Here is a 22,617-nt window from a genome sequence, read left to right as displayed (position 1 = left end):
TCAGCCAGACTTGATTTTCAAAAACTTAATACCTTCCCATGTTTTGAGGCACAAATAGAGACCCATTATATATTTCATAATGTTTCACTTTGGCTTTTAAAGACATAGGAACATCATCATCATATTATTATTATTTATTATTATTATTATATTATTATTTTGGTGTTCTTGAGACAGGGTCTTCCTGTAGCCCCAGCTGGCTGGGAGCTCACTTATGTAGACCAGGCTGGCCTCGAACTCAAGTGCTGAGTTAAACGCCTGGCTGGAACATTATTTTTGTTATCAGAACAAACTACATACTTTAGAAAGAAATGATGTGGGCACTAGTAATCATTTTAGAGGGTCATAGAGCTATGCTACTAAGAAAAAGGTAAGGCAAGACGTGGTGTGTTGGGGGCAGGGTGAGCCAGGCAGCCATTGATGGACGATGGAGAGAAGGAGATAGCCGAGCAGCAAGTAGGCCCCACGGGAAGAAAGAACCAACGAAGGGCAAGAACACACAGCTGCCACGCAATTCGGAATAAAGTTTATTAAATAATATGTACAGCAAAGGTAATAATTCAACACATCTATCAAATCAATCCACTGCAATAAAGAAAATAAATGAGCAGAAAAATCTGTGTCTGCATAGCACATGCTCTGCTGTGTAATTTAAATGGCAATACTTGAAATTAATTGGTTACATATGTCAGTTATGTTTCTTTCAGATTACAATCCTTTTTTGTAGTAACCTGTTCCAGCAATGGGATTTAATATTATTGCAGATAAATAGGACTGTGAAAAGAAAACGAAAAAATAAAACTGTAAATGAGATTATAGTAGTAGCCATCTCATCCCAAAAGAATCACTGTAAATGTTAACAGTTTCCAATGACTATGTTTGTGCTACAAATCTGCAGGTGAATTATTTGAAATTCCTTCATTTAAATAAAAATGGAAAAAAACCCCTTCATGACATCCTTGTTTTACTTCCCTTCTGCTCAAGTTTTTAAAATTATTTTTCTATACAAGGTAGGTACATGGGCTACACAAAGTTAAATATACATTATTTACAGTCCCACTTCTCAAGCATTTTTTTTTTTTTTTTTTTTTTTTTGCTTTTCCCAATCCCAGAGAGACTGCAAAAGGTAAGTAGTGTGGGGCTTGCCTTTACCTGGAAGCGTAGCGAAATATATCAAAACGTGTTGCAAGGCATGCCGCCAGATAGCTGCACTTGTTGTTAATAAACCTGTATAAACATTTCAGCATAAAAATAGGTACTTTATATTACTAAATGTCTGAGAACAAAAGAGTAATTGAAACCTTCACTCCTTGTTTTTTTGTTTTGTTTTTTCATATGTAGGAAGTTGGAGTGATTTTATTAAAATGGGCATACCTGGATTTGGAAGATATTACTGTGTGTGGCTGGCATTGGATGCCAGTGTAGCTTTTACAAATTGGTTTTACTTTCTAGCTGTATTTAAAGAGGTGTTCAGAATTACCTACTTAATCAAGAAGCACCCCTCAGAAAACTTAGATAAGATCGTGTTATTCATGGTTGGCATCTAGGAAAGACTGGGAAACTCATTAGCAATATAAGGACTGCATTCCAAAATGGGTGAAAATGCAGCTGTGCGAGGTGCACATGCATAAACATTTTTACTATGTTCCCTCTAAGAGGGGCAAAGGAAAGAAAGAAAACAGTGCTGTCAGCTGGTGGAACAGAGCTCCAAAGCGATAGGTCATAGAGTCACTGGGCTCTAGGAGAAAAATCCTTTCTGCCCAGGAAGCCCCAGCAGTTCCACACCCTTTTCTCTTGTGATGAAGACTGTGCTCTGTCTTAGGTAAAAAACAATGCCTCCTGGAAGAGGCAACACATTCCTCTTATCAGTCATTTATATTTTAGTGTGAATCAATCAATCAGTGGAATTTTCTTTCTTGAAAGCCTCCTGGAAAGGATAGGGAAGGAAGTAAAGCTAATGGAGGGGGGATTTCTGGGAGTAAGGGGGTGAAGCTGGTGTGATTCCATGGTATCTGGGGCAGCAGCTGAGGCAGAGTCACTTTATAAAGACTTCAGACATTTGGGATAGTGGCCCCGGAGTGATTCTAAGCTGGGGTGATTCTAAGCTATATGCAGAGAAGCCAGGGGTTCCAGTCTAAGTAAGCCCTGTCACCTACAACTCCTGCTGTCTGTAGGTAGGATACGAGATTCTGGAAAAAGTTCCAAGTATTTCTAGACATAAACTACCCCCAAATATTCTCCCAGCATCCTTGTTTAGAAGTGAGCTGATGGAGACAGAAACCTGACAATGCTTTCTAGGACCCCTCCAGGGGAAACTCACCCCTTCCTCTCACACCTTTTGCACGTATCACAGTCTCTCTGGATTCAGTTCCTTTTTCTGTGTCTCCCAGTCACCTGAGCCCCTGGCTGGCTCTCTCTGGGAAGAGGCCACATTTATCTTTGTGTCATTAAGGGGTCTAACAGAGAGGCTAAGAGAGTGGTGACTAAACACCCAGGGGTCATAATCAGGCCATATGCACCTGGGCTCTGAAGGGAGGTCTTATCAGGTACACTGGGACACCCAGTCCTGGGGGCAGGGGACATATGACATTCTGAGTGGTACTTGAACTCCAACACAGGCAAAGCTGGAGATATGGAGTCCCTTCTGAGTGTGCCCTACCCACGGTGTTCCGGCAGCCAGCGTGCACCCACATGTGCTAAGAGAATCGCTGGTCACCAATCTGGATTCTAGGAACACATCCCATCCTGTCCCAGACAAACCTGAGCCAGAGAAAAAAGGTGCTCTCATAAATGCAGCCACCCTGCTGTGACAGTAAGTAGGGCCTGGAGCACATTTCACTGCTAGTGACCTCCAGAGCTGCAAGGTGACTGGCTTAATCATGTGGAGGCACAAATTATACCTCATCTGCCTGGCCATCTGCTTCCAAACTCAGGGCAAACATGGCATGCTTTTCTGTCAGAACAGCAGGCCAGTCAAGGGCAATGCCACCAAGCAGACTGAATGCCAGGGCACCTGGTCCACTCCATTTCTTCACCTGGACCTCAGCAGGCCCTGGTGCTAAGAAATAGCCCCAGAAACTCAGAATGGTTTCTAGCAATACAGAGGATTGGCTGGCTCTAACTAAGGCAGCCAGGGATGGAGGTAGGGGGATGTGGTTAGTGGATACACAGGCTTGGGCCCTATGGAATATGGCTGGGAATGGACCTGCTTGGTCCCCAAGGGACCCCTTTGAGATGGGAGCAGGTGAGGACAGGGCAGTATGAAACATTTTTGGCAAACACTGTTCTGGACAGAACTCCAGATCAGATTACACAAGAGGTGGGGTTTGGGGCTGGAGCAGCTCCCAGAAGCAGCCACATAAATACCAATTTGCTTAGCACACAGTTAAGCCCTCTTGATACATAGTGGGTTTTAAACACACTCCTCTGCTCCTCTCTTTGAATTCTTATGTTACCAACTGCATTAATTTTCCTACTGACTCAACATTTAAATAAAGAGAACAGTTCATGAATGATGCTTCATCCTCTGATAAAAATACTCTCTGTGGTTTTCAGTCTTCTTATAGATATAAAGGTTTTACATAGTTGCCTGGAAAAGTACCAAACTGCCTTGTCCTTCTTGAAGTTCCTATAAGAAACAAAATAAACAAGATAACAAATGAGACGATCCACCTACTAAGTTTGGAGAGAACACTGCAGACTCTGCCACAGTCCCTCTATAATAATCCCAGAGTGTATAGAATAGTATATGGTTTCCAAAGCAGTCTCCCTTACCTTATTTCATTTAGGCTGCAAAATAATGGGGGGCAGGAGCAAGTGAGATAGGTGTTCCTAATATTCCTGCTTTTTAGATGGAGGGACCCAGGCTCAGAGAATTTAAGTAACACGTCTCAGATCCCTTAGCCTAACACATGTCAGAGGCAGAAGGTGAACCCAGGGCTTTTGACTTCTAGCCCATTACTCTTCTCGATACTTCTATCCTTATTGATTAGAAATGCTGGGCTGCTAAACTTGTACTCTGAATACTAGGCTATGTTTCAAAATAACAGGTGTATAAGGGAGACACTCATGCTAACACAGTTCCTTTGCCCAGGATGTGGGTCTTCATTGGAGAACTAATGCCCTTCCCCACAGGTTGAAAATGGAAGCACTCTTAGACCTTCCCCCTCCTTCCTTCCTTCCTTCCTTCCTTCCTTCCTTCCTTCCTTTTTATTCTTTTTGGAGACGGTCTTGCTGTATAGCTCAATTGCCTAGAATTTGACAGCTTCCCACCTCAGCTTTTATCTTTAATAGGGCAGCCACACATGGTACCCAAGCATTTGAAATACCATATATACCAGCTTCCAGAGACTTAGTGTGAAAAGAAGAATGCAATATACATCGCTAACAATCTTTATGTGCTCAAAGACTAATACTTGAGTGCACTGGGTTTATAAAAGACCAGAATTAATTTTGCAGGTTTCTTTTTGCTTTTTCACTGTGGCCTCCCTAAAATTTAAAATTTCACACATAGTGTGCCTATTCTATGGCACTGCACTGTGCTAGAGTGACTTCTTCATGTGACTTTCTTCTGAAAAAGTCCTTAGGGAGACCTGGTATGCTGGATAGCTTTGGTGTCAACTTGACACACCTGGGTTGAGGGAGCCTCAATTGGGGAATTGCTTCCATTGGACTGGCCTGTGGCCATGTCTGTGGGGTATTTTCTTGATTGTTGAGTGATGTGGGAGGGCCCAGACCACTGTGGGTGGTGCCACCCCTAGGCAGGCGGGCCTGGGTTGCATAAGAAAGCAGGGTGAGCAGGGGCCAGGGGAGCAAGCCTGTAAGCAGAGTTCCTTCACGGCCTGTGCTCCAGCTCCTGCTTCCAGGTTCCTGCACTGAGTTCCTACCTTGGGCTCCCTGATGAACGCGACCTGGGAGATGTAAGCTGAATAAACCCTTTCCTTCCCAAGTTGGTACTGGTCAGACTGTTTTGTCACAGCAATGAAGAAACAAACTAGGATACCTGGCTTCTGGGAGGACAGAGCATTTGCTGAAAGGCTGGTAAGGCTGCGGCCCCTGCTTCCAGGTTCCTGCACTGAGTTCCTACCTTGGGCTCCCTGATGAACGCGACCTGGGAGATGTAAGCTGAATAAACCCTTTCCTTCCCAAGTTGGTACTGGTCAGACTGTTTTGTCACAGCAATGAAGAAACAAACTAGGATACCTGGCTTCTGGGAGGACAGAGCATTTGCTGAAAGGCTGGTAAGGCTGCGGCCAACCTCCCTGTCTTACAGCCTATCTGGTCATTTATGCTGAGCCTTGCTGTTTGGGCCATTCCAATCCCAACACTGACTTGGCAAAATTTTTACAGAGATCAGGCAAGAGCTAGTTCTTTGGAAAGAAGGGAGAAAATGAACCAGTGGCTCCCATTGTACTACCTGGACCTAAGCCAAAAGGATGCATGCTGGAGAGCAGTGGGCAGCCTGGCATAACATTCACACCATTTCAAGATGGATGTAGAGGGGCTGAGAACATTGCTTTCTTCACAAACAAGAATGCTTTTCTTGTGTCTCACTCCTAGTTCCTCCTTCAATATATTGCTAGAAGGAAAGCATGATGGGATTCTTACCCACAAACCAGCCATCGTCACATTTTTCCATGACATCAACGATATCTCCATCCCGGAGTTCCAACTCATCATCATTCTGTGGTACATAGCTATACAATGCTTGGTAGCTACATCTATATACCAGAAAAGGAATAAGAAGTGTGTCAACTGCTGACAGGATTAAACGACCAATGAGCTTTAAAACCCCATTTCTGTGAACTAACATTTACATAATGTTTCCTACCTATGTGTAAGGATGAAAACGTTTTATTGACTATTTCTCTAGCAATTTAGCATTTGGAGAAATACATTACCTCAATAAAGATTAACTTTGGTAGGAAATTCCTGACATTCAAGTCATGATCAAGTCTTTTGTTTGGTTTTATCTGGTTACCACAGCAGAGGTTTTGTTGTTGTTGTTTTAAATCTGGAGCCCTTCCCTGACTTCTACTCAACCCCTTAGCCTTTAAATAAAGAAAACCACACTTTTTTTCTTACTATAGGACATATAGATAGATAGATTATTAAGAATAATCAGCAGTTAGTCTCAGAAACATTACATTCTGGTCATATTTATTAGAGAACATAAAGCAATTGTAAGAAGATGATAGAGACAGAAAAATGTATAAAAAGTACATTCCCAGCTAAGAGAGGTGGTTCATGCCAAGTAATCTTAGCATGTGGGAGGCCAGGGCAGGCAAACTGCTATGAGTTCAAGGCCAGTCTAGGCTACATACTGAATTCTGGCCATCCTGGTCTATAGAATAAGGCCCTGTTTCAAAACAAAACAAAACAAAACAAAACAACACATTCCCATTGTCTCATGGATGAACAGAACTATCCTGAGTGTTCTTAAGTGTGGAAGTCCCTTCTCTGAAGCCATGGAGCCCTTTCTGCTTTTGTTCTAACCCCAATGATATTTGGGAGAAAAGTTTTTACTGACTCGTTATTTGGCCTAAGGCATTTGATCAGCACTATTCTGTGTTCTGTAACAGTGGATTCATCATAGTGAAATCTGATTATCAATCAGCTTTGGCATTAAGGAAGAGCTTTGCTTTTATTTATTCCTTTAACAAATACTTAGGGGACATCTGATATACACCAACTTCACAATCCAGAATACTCATTACTTTGGAACACAGGAGCACCAAAATTTTGTAAATGAGTCAATCACCTGCCATTTCCAGTAAAGGCAGGGAATTCCAGTGTGGGAGTAAGAGGGGCTAGAAACAAACACGTGAGATCGGCTTTCAAAACCAAGAGGTTCGTACTGTGTGCTAAATATGGAGCAGTTGCCCTTAACTATTTCCTCCTGTTTATTGAGACTTTGGTGAAGGATCTGGTTACCAGAAGGAAGGTCTCTAATCAGGAATTACAAAACACAGGCAGATTTCTTGTTATAAGTGAATACATTATCTTCATGTTTCTATATGTAGACAACTATTTACTATCTCACTTGGAGTCCTATGTCTGGCTATCTAACATGTCCTTGCTAACATCTTATAGTGCTTTCCCCTTAACTTCTACCAGGGCTGCTGATCATCCTATGCTCTGGAAAATAATTCTGTTGCAGACAGTGGACATAGGTTGGAGAAAATCTGCAGTCTTGTGGTCTGGATCCCCCACAGCTCAGAAAAACTCTCACATTGAGTCCTTTCCTGAGTCCCTCTGCTGGTTCCAATGCCCCACTCTCAACATCATGTTCCATATTCTGTCCCCCATCTTCCAAGATGGAAGCTTGCTGTTATAAAACCTTAATCTTTCTTCCCTCTGGACCTGAGTCTGTTTCTACTCACTGTGCTGTCCCTGATCCTGTGTATACATACCCCTCCTCCTGGCCATGCTGAAGCCCTCTTTCTTCACTCACATCTTCTCACTTGCATCTTTCAACTTTGTCACCTATTTTCTTTGGTACAAATGTTCTTAAGTCTCTGCCCTGTCCTTGATGTCCCTTGATCTATAGTCCCCCACCCCACCCCACACATCATCAAACTTACTTTTCAACCCTTCAAATGAAACATCCACTGCCATGATTGTCTCAGTGGCCACCAGTGATTTTTCCAGTTGCCAGAGAGAAAGCTTGGCAACTATTTCTCATTTTCTACTCCTGGCCTCTCAGAGACAGGCAGCACAGTTGGCCAGATCCCACCTGCCCTGGTCTATCAAAGTGAGCACTCACAGACCTCTGCCAGTCTCCTGCTGCTCTTTCTAGGTCTCCTTTGCTATCAATTCTTCTTTATCCTAACTTTCTATATCTATCTATCTACATATATATGTATATACATATATATCCATTCTGTCCTAGCTCAGGCCATGATCACTTCTTTTTTAACTTATTTATTTTATTTTTATTTTTTATGTATATGTATGCCTGCATGTGTGTAAGTGCACCCATGTTGTGCAATGCCTGTGGAGGTCAGAAGAAGTGGTCGGATCTCCTGTAACGAGCGTTATGGACAGTTATTAGCCTCCATGTGGATGCTGAGAATTGAACCCGGGTCCTCTGCAAGAGCAGCCAGTGCTCTTAACCACTGACCCACCTCTCCAACCCCCATCATCACTTCTTCACTGACTTAATAGCTCCTAACCAACATCCTTGTCTTTTGTCTCTGAATCCCACTCTCTAGTCTGTTGCCAGATTATATCTTTAGAACAGACACAAGCAACTTTCGGTGGCTTCCTAGTGTCTGCAGAATAAAATCTAAACTTATTTCAGCTGCATTCTAGAATCCAGTGCCACCTACTTAACTTTTCGCCCTAACATCTCCATGAACCATATGCTGGTCACACAGGCTTTTTTTCAGGTTCTCTAAACACCACCCACCTCCAAGCCTTTGTCTCAATGTGTCATTCAAATCACTCTCCTTTTATGAACAGAATTTTCTCCTATTGCATAACCACCGGATATATCCAATAAATATTTTGAATGAACAACTGAATGAATCAGCCCTTCTCATTCATTTCTGCTCCCTCGTAATTGTTCTTTCCTGTTTCCCACAGCACTCATTTTCCCTTGGATGGTTGTTAATTCTTTACTTGTCTTTCTCTCTCCCAGTAGCCCAGGACCTCTTTTATTTACCCACTACCTGTTTTCACAATGATTGACAGGAAATACAGCCTTTGCTAGAAGTCCCCAGAGAGACAGGGAGTGAACATTGGCTCATTCTCCCAAATGACCATCCAACTGCAGCCAACCGTATATTTTCTAAGGTGGGAAATTCACCAAGGACATGAGAACTCAAGTTCACCAAGTGTACTTACAAGTCTTGTGAGGTTTGACTTCTGTCTGAGGTGACTCTTCGCTGCTGGGCTTGAGGTTGCTGAGAAATGATTAAAGATGATTTATTGTCATAAGGGGATACCTTGTGATGGAAGTCAAGGGGATGAGAGACAGTGCTGCAGTAATGAACAGATTTCTCGGCAATGTTTATGATCTCATTGCAAACTGCTTCCTGTGAGGTGGCCCCGCGACATCCAGAAACCCCCATAAAACAGTCAATGTGGGGACAAAAAAAGAAAAAAAAACACAAAAAACGAAAGAGAGGAAGAGATGTAACATTCCAGATGAAGTACATAAGTCCAGGGAAAAAACAGAGTTGAAGATCCAGGTTAAAAAATAGAGATTCCAGGAGCGGAGTGAGTGCAGGAGGGATCCAGGCGTAAGCATGGAAAAACAGGTAAGACACAGAAGAATTTGGGATTTAGTATGAACATTAAAAAAAAGGCAGCAGCATAAAAGCCTGTAATTAGTGAGCAACTGTTACAAATGGAACAATCTCAGGATAGAAATGCAAGTATGAATCCCGGTCATGCACTAACACACACATTTAATCCCACTAGAGGCAGAGTTGGAAAAGTTTCTAAATTCCTCTGCTTTTTTAAGGGGTAGAAGATGGCCTAACCTCTAGCTCTACTACAACAGCTGTAAACCACAGCTGGCTACTAACCAGACATTACTCTGGTTTACACGCTGGAGTCAGTAAGGGTTTCTCTTTAGGAAAGTCACAGTCTTATTCAACAGGCATCTTACCACATAGCTCTTTTCAGATTCTGTGAGATCAGGTCCTGCTTTCAATGAATGATGAGAAGGCTGTGGTCACCAAGCAAATCATAAGGGAGACATTTTAGCAGATGAAACATCAGAAAGGATTCAAAATAAAAGCGTGAGCAAATACACGTACCACACCACCACACTTAGATGACACCACATATTCGAGGCCTGTGGCCACTGAGTTTCCACGACAACATGGTAGATGCGCAGGAAAAAATGCAAATGTACAGAGTTAGAAGCAAGCATCCAGGAGATGAAATGGGAAACAGGAAGCGTGGCTGCAGTGAGGTCAGGGTGTACAACACAGAGTCCCCAGACTGGCAGGAGAGACACATGAAAGAGCTGTCTTTTAGGAACAGACATGCCCCTCCTGAAACCACACATTTTGATTCCTTCACTTTCAGGGAACAAACTTCTAGGGAAGAGCTGCTGTGTCAAAGGCAGTTTTAGTTTTTGTTAACTGGTAGCCAATAGCTGAATAGGCTCATAAAACTATCAGGGTTGCCATGCCTGGGTACTTAAAAAACTGAAGGTTATACTACTATTGAAACAGTCCAAGGTAATATTTGAAGTCTCACACAAGACTATATTCCTGGAAAATTGTGCACATGATATACTACTATGGGGTATGAAATGAGTTTCTAACGTGGTTCTAGAAGTAGGGTGGTGTGTCTTGCACTAGACATAGCAATGAATCATCACTTACTAGCCTGGGCAGCACATGTTGAAATCAGGGCCCTGAAAAGCCAGGCTCCCATCAGAGTGGCAAAGCCACCAATGGAAGGCAGTTCAGAATCAATTTCCCCAGAACAGAGATGATTCAATTTCAAGCTTTAGGAAGTCTCTCTGAATAAATATTTAAAAAGTTCACCTTTGGATAAACACTCTAGGTAACATGCAACAATTGCATCAGCCCACAGAAACTCCATGGATTTCTAGAAGGGCACTTAGAAACCTTTTTTTTTTTTCCTTTTTTTGGTCTTTTTGAAACAGGGTCTCCCTATAGCCCCAGCTGGCCTGGAGCTCACTATGTAGACTAGGCTGGCCTTGAACTCACAGAGATCCACCTGCCTCTGCCTCCCAAGCGTTGGGACTACAGGCATGTACCACCACGCTCAACTAGAAATCTTTTATATAGGATGCACTTGTTTCACAGGGAGGGCCAGAGAGAGTGTGGTGGCCTCCTCTAAGGTCACACAGTAAAGCAGTGTAGACTGGTCTCTGGGCTTCCTCTACTGTCCTGCTTGACTTCTTCTATCTTCAGAACACCTTCCACTTTATCAGTGTGCTCACAGACATAACTATGAGTCCCACAGAAACCCAGGAGACAGGTAGGATTGGGATGATCATACTGTTTACCTTAAAAAGCCATGCTCAGAGGGGGGCAGTATGTGCCTCAATGCCACACACCATTGAGAGAGGCAAACTACTTGGCTGCTTTTTCCATTCCACCATACCACACTCACTTTCATCTCCACTGTAAATGTCCTCACCCCTTAGCATGCCCTGCACAACCACCTTCTACACCACATATTACTTCCATATGCTCCTCCTTCTGGGAAGCCCCTTCAAGTTCTCTGAATCTTTTCTCAACCTCAACCAACTCAGAGCTGTTCCCTTGGACTCAAGCAGTAGAGAAAAAGACAAAACTGAAGGTCATTTCATGCTCTTTCTTTAGTGGCTTAGGGCCTGCTGACCTTGTGCTTAACTCACCATCTACCTAACCTCTGGGTCAAAGTTTCCTTGTAACACAGGAGAGAGAAATGGACATTTCCAAGCATTTGCTATGTGGGCATCCAGAAGAATGAAACTAACTTTGGTACCTTTGGACGAAAGTGGGGGGTGGGGCTGGGGGGTGATTCTGACAGAAGAGGCAGCTTTCTAAAAGTGGGTGCTGTCCAACAGCAGAAGTGGCTGCTTGAGAGGAAGAGATGGTGGCCACAGCTGATAGAGCAGAGACCACTGTGGACAATCAGGGGTCAGGGTACTCTTCTGGGTCAGGTATCACCTGGGACCCTGCTAAAACACAGATTCTGACTTGGTTCACCCAGCTGTTTTAGACGCTGTCCATTGCTCACAGGTGGTACAAATACTGCTGATTCTCAGCCTGATTTTGGGAACCCATGTTGCCAAGGACCTCAAGTGAGATTCTCTGGTCTCAGAGTTCCAAGACTAGTCTGGGTTGCACTCATGAAAATAAAAGTTTACATTAAAAAAAAGCTCAAACTCCAGCTGGTGGCCTGATGACCTCGGGCCAAAAGCAATAACAAAGAGAGAATGTGGACAACTCTAGGCATGATCACCACAACCCACAAAACACTCCAGCATCAACTTAATGTCAAAGCTGTGGCTGGAGTCAATCACTCAGCACAGAGTGTTGTGCTTAAAAGAGGATCAGCGAATCAAACACAGGAAGACAGAGCTGCTGTATAAGCCCATAAAGGTCCATTACCTCCCCTGGCTTTTTACTTTTTACTAACCTTTGATTTGTTGAAGACAGAAGAGGGAAGTTTATGGTTCAGAGAAGACTGAAGTCTTATGCAAAGGAGTGATCTCAGTGCTGAGCCTTTGTGACTGTCTCACATATTACCTCCTCTTGGTCAGGCTGAAGATGGCTGACATCAACTGTGCTAGCAATACCTAAGTTCAACCTCTTCTGAAAACAGGCAGTCTGACTTCTCTTCTTGAACCTTTTTTTTTGGGGGGGGGTCTTTTTTTTTTTTTTTTTGAGAGAGAGAGGGTCTCCCTGTAGTCCAGCTGGCCTGGAACTCTATGTAAACCAGGCTGGCCTTGAACTTACAGAGATCAGCCTGCCTCTGCCTCCCGAGTGCTGGGATTAAAGGTATGCGCCACTATGCCTGGCTCTCTTCTTGAATCTTTAACTCTAGGTGTTCAAAGGCATTTCCCTCCATAAATGGTACAGTATACAGGAAAAGGTAGTGTCTGGTCATTAACCCAAGGAACCAAAATACTACAGGGATACTGATGGCTCAGTAGTACCTTCTCAGTGTCAGGATACCCCCAAAGCAGGACAGTCATCATCCTAGTTCTCACATCAGTATGAGTGGGTTCCCCACTTGTATTTGTGGGATAAATGAAGGAAGCAGGAAAGGTAAACATCCTTTAGCTGAGATTCAGTTTCTCCCTGTTTAGATTTAAATGAAGCATCTCATGTAGATGGAATGTAAACCAGTTTTGGGGGGAGGGGGAAGCTCCCAGGAGATGGAAAGCATTGCTATCCACTACAAGGGTCAGCCCTGCAAAGCTGCTTACCTGCAGAGGTTTGTTTTCCCCTCTAAGCCTATGTTTTTTCTTTGCTCCCACTTTCCAACACTTGCCAGGTTTAGGCTGCTCTTCCTCTAAGCTTGTACCTTCAGGGTGGTACCAGCAGTCACAGGCAGCTACTGAGCACTCAAAATGGGGCAAATATGGAGTAAAAAGTGGATTTCAAATACTTAGCACGAAATAATGTAGACTATCTCATTAAATAATTTTTTAATATATTGGGTTAAATAGTATATGTTACAAAAATTAATTTCACCAGTTCTGTTTCACTGTGGTTACCAGGAAATTCTAAATTACATATGTGATTCACTCACATTGTCCTACTGGCAGTGCTTCTCTGAATCCTCCCACAGGGCCTCAGAATCTGCCCTTATTTAAGCCCAAGAATAGATACAGTTCTCACCAGGACTCAGCCAGTGCTAAGCATAAAGGGAGTATTAGCTCATGCTAAGTACGTCTTGGATTCTGGAGATGAATTCCAGCTTTCCACGCGCTTGGAAAAACAGCAACCAGTCCAACACACAGTGCACAAATGCACACTCAAACCAGCACACACTATACTCCCTTTACCTCTCCATCAACAGTAAGCAGATAATAGCTGCTGACCCAGAAACTGCCTTCTCTGGATTCACACCCAAGCTTCCCTCCTGGCTGGAGAGCTCGTTTCAATCTCCCCAAATGAAGAACTCTGCATGTATCCTTGCTCTGCTGCCCTGTTGCCTGCCTTTAGTTCACAGATGTCCATCAGTAATCTGACCTTAGCATCCCTGGAGCTGTTAGTCCCTCTGGATCCACAGAGCACCTGGTGCTACTGCAGTTACTAAGTATCTTCTTCCAGCTCTGGGGGTGTGCCAAAGGCTCAAAGTCCAAAATAAACTACACTACAGTTAGAAAACAGCAGGAGACCCCGGAGGAGTGGGAAGGATAGAGAGACTCAGCCTCTGTGTGGTCCGGAGTCTACTGCTCTCTTGTTGGGCTGATGGACCCGAGTCTCTAAGTGGGCATTGCTCTAGTCATGTCAAACCCTATGTCACCTCAGCCCCCACCCCACATTATGGGAACCTACACTGGCCTCCTAATGGAAAATGAAAAATATGGTTTTGCAGACAGGCTCTAACATTCTGTCTTTTGAGCAAAAAGTTTAACTTTTAAGAGATTTTTAACATTTTAAAAAAATATTTTAGCATGTAGGTAAGTGCACCCGTGTCATGCAATGCCCACAGAAGACAGAAGAGGCCATCAGATCCCCTGGAACTGGAGTTACGGACAGTTGTTAGCTGCCATGTGGGTGCTGGGCAAGAACAACCAGTGTTCTTAACCTCTGAGCCATCTCTCCAGCCCTTATTTTATTTTTATTTTATGTGTATAAGTGTATTGCCTGCATGTATGTAAGTGCACCCGTGTCATGCAATGCGTGCAGAGGTCAGAAGAGGGCACTGGGTCCCTGGAACTAGAGTTACAGGTGGTTTTGAACCTGGGTCCTCTACAAGAGCAGTCAGTGTTCTTAATCACTGAGCCATCTTTCCAGTCCCTGTTTAACTTCTTTAGATTTCAAATTTTAAAATAAATAAGAGGGCTGGACATGATTCATGTCCTTTTGGGCTCTAACAGTCTATGACTGGAGTATACACATCCTATGAATTAATAACTAGAGTCGGTGGGACTGACCGGGTGGTTCAAAGGAGGCGGCCGTCTACACTGCCTACTGAAGACTGCATGGAGGAAAGCTTCCGCTCAAAGCCTCCTGACATGGATGGACAGCTCACTTCTGGAAGCATGGGAGGCAAGGTGTTGCCCAGGGATAGGGAGAGAAGGCTGACCAGAGTAGCTCATGCTGTTTACTTCACGGTGGGAGAAAACAAAGAGATTTTGATATGCTGAGTACAAATCATAAATTTCCTAATTTTTTAAAAAATTTAAATTATTTATTTATTGGGAGGGCATGCATGTGACTATCAGAGGGCAACTTGGGGGAGTCAGTTCCTATCTTCCACCATGCAGATTCCAGGGATCCAACTCACATTATCAAGCTTGGTGGCTTGCCTTTATCCACTGGGCTATCTCACTGACCCCCACATTTCTAAATTCTTAGCTTATGCAACCCAAAGAAAAATGAGTCTCTCATCTACTTTTCCCCTCCATGCCAGCCACCACTTCCTTTCTTAGGTGGAATGAGCATCTTTTGTCTCTTTTCGCTGCTTCCTCAGTATCAGCCAACAGGCTCTGACTGAGTTGAATCCCAGCTTTGTGGTCTGTGCTAGGTGCTTTATCTGCAGTGTATGTGAATGTTTTCCAAGCTCTGCATTGATTCTCCTACACTTGATGTCCAGATGCCCTGCCAGAGGCTTCAGGACCACCGGAGGGAACTGCCGAGGGAAGGTCATCTCTTTAGCACTCCACTGCCAGCACCTGGATTGCTATGGCTGCACCTCATTTCTGATACTGCACTAATGGTAGATACTGCATGCGGCTTCTGGTTTGGGTTCTCTACCTTTAAGTGGAGAGAGAATACCCGCAGGTTATTGTGTAAGATCTGTGGCCCATGTTTCTTCTCTTCCTATAAACAACACTCTTTGGGTTTGCTTGGAGACTTCCCTTCTGAGTGAGTCAAAGGAAAACATTTCCCATTTTTGAGCATCTTAATATTTCTAATTTCCTTTTAGTTCTTGCAAGTTGCACTTCATGTTTCCCTTCTATTTCTGGTTTCCATTCTCCACCCAGGCCCCTGACTTTGTTCTTGTCTTTCTGGGAAGCAGGACATCTCTCTGTCCTTAGCTGAGTCACCTCCCGCCTCTCCTGTGTCTAAGGCAGTAGTTACCCTGCCTTAGAAGAGGCTTGTCAACACCTAGTGTTCCTGAATACTTCCATTTTACACTCATACTTTACTGTTTGGTTGGCTCTATTCTTCTTTAGAACCAAATCATTTTTTAAAAATTATTTTAAAGAAAATTTTATTATTTTGATTTTATGTGTATGAATGTATTGTCTGCATGTACGCATGTCAAGCAGTACCCTTGGAGGTCAGAAGAGGGTGTCAGATCCCCTGGAACTGGAGTTTCAGACAGTTGTTAGCCACCATGAGGGTGCTGGGAATTGAACCTGGGTCCTCTGGAAGAGTAGCCAGTGCTCTTAACCACTGAGCTATCTCTCCAGCCCCCTCAGAACCAAATTATAACACAAAAGTTTTACCACTCTTCTTGAACCTCTGTTTTCTCATCTCATCGTGTAAAGGCCAAATGGATTGGGAACTTCACCTGGTGCTTTGTGGGCAAGGTGTGAGCTCTTGCATGGATTCCAGTGGGACTTCTAGAAATTATATGCAATTGGTTATCTCCCCCTCGCCCCCAGCATATGGGCCTGAAGTCCTTAGCCAGCCTCAGATTCTTGGAGTTTATAAAAAAAAAAAATTGAAGTCACTGGGACAATCTTTAATGATTCATTATAATTTAGTGTTTTGTTTGCTTGAGACAGAGTCTCATGTAGTCCTTGTTGGCCTTGTACTAAGTACCCAAGGATGACCTTGAATTCCCAACTGATTCTCTTGCATCCGTTTCCGGAGTGCTAGAATCGCAGGTGTGTGCCACCCCCACCCAGTTTAATTTAGAAATTCAATGAGGCTTGCTCACAAAGTGCAGGCACTCCAACATAAATCCAGATACCAGTCAGCATAAAATGCTTCCCTTTCAGGGAAATGGAGCAAATGCTCAACGATGCAAATGACAGAGATTTCCCAGATGATCTTTCCCCTTTGCCTTCTTGCCTCTGTTGTTCTAAATATTGTTAGCCAAAATCAGCCAAACACAATCCAAGAACTTGCTTGATAATTCTGAACTCTTGGGTATTTTATATGTATCTGTGTATGTTTTTATCCAGTCAATAAGGGTGCCGATGCCCAAAAAATAAATAAAAGGAAAGCTTTTATCTTTTAATGGAGAAGATTCACAGATCTATAATAAACCCCATTTAACTTTTTTGTGTGTTTAAATTCACATGGGACCTCACTCACTCACAGACTATCAAAGCGAAAAGGAAGTTCAGCTCCCATGTCTGCATCTTTTGTTTATGGATAAGGAAACTGTCAGGAAGGAGAAATGACTCATCTACGGACACTCAGCTGGTTGATGGCAGAGCCAGAGCTGGAACCTAGAGACTGATGCTCTTCCTACCTATCCTGGGCTCCCCTGGAGACTCCTGCACTTCATTTACCCCTTCAGCTGTTCAGAGAAAACAGGCCTAAAAACACGAGCAGCAAGTCCAATGTGAAATCAGACTGGCAGTGGAAGTGAGTGAGACGTCAAACCATTCTTCCAGGAGAGTTCACATATTTGCCCTGTTGAGATGGTGACAGGTGACCAACGGGATGGAAAGCAGTGGAGAGAGTGACTGGCAAGCATCATGGATCAAAAAGGAAGATGACTTCAAATACCATTAAGAGATATGGATGAATGTGTGAGGTACTGACAGTTATCCTCCAAGCCGTCCTCAGAGTCCCCCTGATCTATTGCCCCATAGATACATCCAAAGCCTCACTGAAAGCAGGAATGTACCCTTCTCCATAGACACCTCATACTTCCCACCTCTGGGCCTTTGACTATCAATCACCCTCTGCCATACCTTTGGGAAAACTCCCTATTCTTTAATGCACAGGACAAATACTTCTCACAAAGTCTTTACAATCACCTTCTTCCTCCTGTTGCTTATTATTTCTCCCCATCTGGAACTTTAAAGATAGACTGTGACTCTTTTTCTTTGTTTCATTCTAATTACTTGTGGACAGTTCTTATTCCTCCAGTGAAAAAGAGTGGACAAACTCTTTTAGTTGTGCTCAATTATTATTATTATTATTATTATCATTATTATTATTATTACTATTTTGGTTGTTTCTTTCATTCAATGAATCTTTACTGAGCACCTTCCATATATATCAGGTGTCATGGTCCTTGACCTTAGGGCCTATAGGCCAGCAAAGGGACAAATACATTAGAGTCAAGAAGTGCTCACAGGGGTCAGGTGCAGAGTGGGGACAGCACCAAGTCAGAGCCCTTTATCACGTCACACTGGGGAGGTAGCCAGTAAAGGCTTCTAGAAGCACCAGCATCTACATAAAGATGTAAAGGACAAGTAGGAACTCATCCAGGCACAAAAGCTGGAGAGGCTTTTGAGATTGAGGCTGCCTTGTTGTCTAAATGGTCATATCATATGGGGGCCTTCTGACCTATGGAAGAAGGACTCTCCTAAGGAAGTCCTAAGGACTGGAGGAAGTCCACAGTGATGTCTATCCCTCTCAGTCTCCTGTAGCACTTAACACATGCCTAGAACATACTAGATATTTAAAAGAGAGTGATGACCACAGCATTTCAGACTGCTTTTTCATTAAGGCTCTCAGGGGAAATTCTCTGTTTACTAGTCAGGTACTCAACCAAGTCTCTCAGGAAAATAAAAGTACAAACACACTGAACTTTTGTTTCAGTAAGGAGAGTGGCTGACAATTTTCTTGATATTGGATATATTTATCCAAACAAGTGACATAGCTGAGATTACTTGACCCTAATAAGCCCACTAGGGAACAGCTGTGTGTCAGCCAAACAGAACTCAAGGAGTTGGGAGCCCTCTGTGAAGGACCCATTTCCAAAGCTGTCTGGAGCAGGAAGTGAGAGCCTGAGAGGGAGGTATGTATATAACTGGCCTTTCCAGACACCCTCACCTCTCAAAAAGACCCAACTGGACCCTCGACACACCCATAGGAAAGAGGCTTACACCAGGAGAACAGGAGGGAGGGGACAGGAAGTGATCCACCTGGTGTCTGGAGACACACCAGGAAAGGAGAACCAATTCTCAACAAGCCTGGCTTTCCAGTCAGCAAAGTCTCTGGTGCTCCCAGCTACCCTACTCTTGTCCTTGGTAGGAAGCAGGAAGCGTGTACCCTAGAGCTCACTCAGCACTCTGGCACTGTGCGCACTTCCTGTACACACTGGATCCTGGAATTTGGCTGTGGTGATGACTCACTCATGGCTCCAGGGTTCCAGGCACCTCAGATTGACTTGTGAACTACTCCTTTGTCAGACATTCCATTCTTCTCAACTAGCAATTTCATCACCTGTTCCGGCGAACTATTTTTTCTCTTAATCAGATAGACACTTTTTCTCTGAGTAGACATTTCAGTAGCACCTGTCCCAGGACAAGACAAAACATCTCCCAGGTACTGCTGCCTTCCTAAAGCCCCATAGTAGGAGATGGGGTAACCATCTTGTGCTGGATAGCTTTAGTTGTCAACTTGACACACCTGGGCTGAGGGAGCCTCAACTGGGGAATTACCTCCATTAGACTGGCCTGTGGCCATGTCTGTGGAGTATTTTCTTGATTTTTGAGTGATGTGGGAGGACCCAGCCCACTGTGGGAGGTGCCACCCCTGGCCAGTTTGTTCTGTATTGTAGAAGAAAGGAGCCTGAGAGGCTGGAGAGATGGCTCAGCAGTTAAGAGCACTGACTGCTCTTGCAGAAGACCCAGGTTCGATTCCCAGCACCCACATGGCAGTTACGAACCGTCCTTAACCCCGGTTCAAGGGGAATTTGAAGCCCTCTTCTGACCTCCGTGGCATTGCACAACATGGGTGCACTCATATACATGCAGGCAATACAGTCATACACATAAAATAAAAATAATAAATAACGGGGCTGGAGAGATGGCTCAGAGGTTAAGAACACTGGTTGTTCTTAAAGAAGACTCGGGTTCAAATCCCACATGGCCGCTAACAACTGTCGGTAACTCCAGTCCCAGGGGATCCAACAGCCTCTTCTGACCTCCGTGGGCACTGCATGACTCGGGTGCACTTACCTACATGCAAGTAATACACACATACAAAAAAAAAAAAAAAAAAAAAAAAAAAAAAAAAAAAGCAGAAAGCAGGCTGAACATGGGCCAGGGAAGCAAGCCAGTAAGCAGCATTTGTCCATGGCCTGTGCTCCAGCTCCTGCCTTGAACTCCCTGATGAATTGTGATCCCTGACCCCTGAGATGTAAGCCATATAAACCCTTTCCTCCCCAAGTTGGTATTGATCAGAGAGTTTTGTCACAGCAATGGAAACTAGAACACATCTGAACCAAGCATAGAAGGACGTTCTCACGTTATGGAGACTTACCACATACCACGTACCTTACTGACATCCCCTATTAAATTTGGTTATTACAGGGAGGAATGGACTGTTTGCTTCCATCCCTATTTTATACATGATAAACTATGGCTCAGGAAACTCAGTGCTTGCTAACTTTCAAGTGTCTAAGCCCAATTCTACAAAGGCATACCCACACTTAAACCACCTTCAGTGATTCCCACTCCGGACATACTGGCCTGTGGAGGTCTGGCCTGGTATGTCTCAGACCTCTGTGATCATTACTGGCATGGTGACACTACTGTGTCTGCCTGCCACTGTCACTGAAACATAGGCTCAAGAGAACCTGTCTAGAGACTAATACCAGCACACCTTGAACTAACACAGACCAAATAGAGCCTCAAAGAGAAATAAGGCTGGAAGTTTGAGGGCAGAGTATAGTCTACAGTGGTTACTGTATACAGCTGATAATAAATAGCTTAGAGACATCTTCAAGAAACCATCTGGTTCTAAGGAGGTTCTAAATTTTCCCTGTTCTAGAAGCAGTTTTAGATCTCCTACTATCATAGCTCTTACATCTTTCCTTTACAAGTGCTGATCATGTCCTCTGTCATATTCATTATTTCAAGGAATTTTCTGGCCCATGCTATGAAGGAGGTGATATCGTCATTTCAAAAGTCAGGAAACTCAGTCCCTGAGAGGGTGAACAATTCTCATCAGGACAGTAAGATGCAGCTGGTGCTCAAATCTGGTAACTATACCCAAAGTCTTTAATTTTTCTGGGTACAAACAACACAGGCAAAACTGAATGATCTTTCTACTTGCCAAAATCATGTCCCCTCAAAACACCGTAATGGCATCTTGGTCCATATGCTGAAGTCTTAGTAGTTCACTGAGAGATCATCACTCAAAAACCTGTCATGCCCACTCAGTGACCCTGAGTACACCAGGAGACCCTGCATCACTCCTCCTCAGAACCAAAATACTTCTGTTCAACTGTGAACAAGGCCCTTCACTCTCACACAAACATAAGACGAGACAAAGACTGGACAGCACTGAGTACTAGCCGTGTACCATGAGTTATGAAAACAGTGCATTTTACACACACACACACACACAAAACAAAAAACCAAAACCCAAAAACCACACCACACCCAAAGCCTGGTGTTCTCAGCTGTTAGTCAGAGCAAAGCAAAGACAATCTTCAAGACATGAATGGGACATGAGGGAAGCTTTCCTGCTCATGAGCTTTTGTATCAGGGCAGTAAGTACCAATGGAGGAATACTTTCAAAGCATCTCAAGGGACTAGAATACCTTTCCCTGAACTGTCCCCAGCCAACACCTCAGTCCACATTCCCTCCATTCCCTCCTGGCCATCCCTTTATTCCCAAGCAAGCAAACAAACAGGTCTCACAGGCACCCACTTGGCCTTGGTTGATGTACCAGGGGTGAGACATCTGGTCTGGCCCACCATGCCAAGCAAGAGGCCAAGGCACCCAGGTCATGCTGCAGGCCTACCTGGCTCACACCACTCTGAGCAGCCTTCCTGTCAGCCTCGATACCTCTGTGCAGCTCTGGGGGCCCAGCCTCCCATGCTGGGAAAGGGCTACCTGGAGGCTTGCAGGACCGGCTCTCCTCAGGAGCGTGGAACTCTGAGAGTCTCTGCTCAGAACTCAGGCACCTGACCACGTCTGAAGGTTTCAAGCAGCTCTTCTTAGAGATCTTGGGTCCACCAGGGCATCTCTCACCTGCCTTGCTCTCTGCTTTCCTCTCATATGGTCCATTCTCTTCTCTCCAGGGCTGTCTCTTGCTCTGGCTGCTAAAGGCATCACTAAGCTCCAAGATGACCCTATCAGAGCTTGCAAGCGGTGGTTGGGAGAAGCCATCTTGGTGGGTATGGAGACCACCATCACCATTGATGTGAAGAGGAGCCTGGGCACTGGGTACCAGGGAGTAGGCTTTACGGGGAGGAGGCAGGGCCAGTGGGGAAACCACTGAGCATGGTGTAGAGTGATCTGACCAACTTGAATAAGGGAAGCTGAGTGGAAGGGAGGGATGAGCCCTGGATGGCAAGGCCAAGTGGTCAGTGTCATAGACAGAAGCCTCAGGTAATGGAGGCAAGGGTGGGGTCACGGCCAGAGAACGCCTGCCTGGGACCCCAACAGTCAGCGAGATCCACTCAGAGGTGATGGCGTGCAGCTCAGGGGACAGGGCTCGGCGGGGGTGGGGCAGAGATGAAGGGGCTGGCATGATGAGCTTGCTGTGACTAGGACACTTAAGAAAAGGAGAGAGAAGAAAACAAAAGAAAGAAGCAAAGATAACAGTGTCAGCATAAAGGAAAGAGGAGGAAAATAATCATAAGGAGCATAAAAAGGAGCGAAATGGAGAAGATGAGCAAGACACACTGGTGTCCAAAAAGGAAATCATCTGGAGAGGTTGGGAGAGAACCCAGGAAGTGGTTGAGTGTGTGCACGAGTACATGCAGGTGGAGAGAGGAGAGGCATGTGGCATGGAGATGCGAAAGGCTCCCATTGGATGTTCTGGATGGTGCTGGCCTGCTTTGCAGAATCAGCTTTCAAAGAGATA

At 44.3% G+C, this 22,617-nt stretch overlaps 1 protein-coding gene across 10 annotated transcripts in view; it reads right to left on the bottom strand.

Annotated features, from left to right (window-relative positions):
• Positions 1 to 514: 514 nt before the first annotated feature.
• Positions 515 to 22,617, bottom strand: part of Sorbs1 (sorbin and SH3 domain containing 1) — a 240,625-nt gene continuing 218,522 nt past the window's right edge. For 8 of the 10 annotated variants that reach the window (XM_029563061.1, XM_029563062.1, XM_029563064.1 and 5 more), the window contains 3 exons: positions 8,848 to 8,906; positions 5,608 to 5,720; positions 515 to 3,628 (listed from right to left, as the gene is read on the bottom strand). In XM_029563061.1, coding sequence (XP_029418921.1) covers positions 3,561 to 3,628; positions 5,608 to 5,720; positions 8,848 to 8,906 — 240 coding nt within the window. In that variant the 3' untranslated portion in view covers positions 515 to 3,560. Of the gene's footprint in view, positions 3,629 to 5,607; positions 5,721 to 8,847; positions 8,907 to 9,616; positions 9,677 to 21,549; positions 22,306 to 22,617 lie in introns of all 10 variants that reach the window. The other 2 variants (XM_029563070.1, XM_029563066.1) reach the window with 2 other exon arrangements.

This window comes from Nannospalax galili, unplaced genomic scaffold (assembly GCF_000622305.1).
Source record: "Nannospalax galili isolate Female #2095 unplaced genomic scaffold, S.galili_v1.0 scaffold875, whole genome shotgun sequence".
Taxonomy (NCBI): domain Eukaryota; kingdom Metazoa; phylum Chordata; class Mammalia; order Rodentia; family Spalacidae; genus Nannospalax; species Nannospalax galili.
The sequence above is the reverse complement of the archived record's forward strand: the minus strand, read 5'-3'. Positions and strand labels throughout refer to the sequence as shown.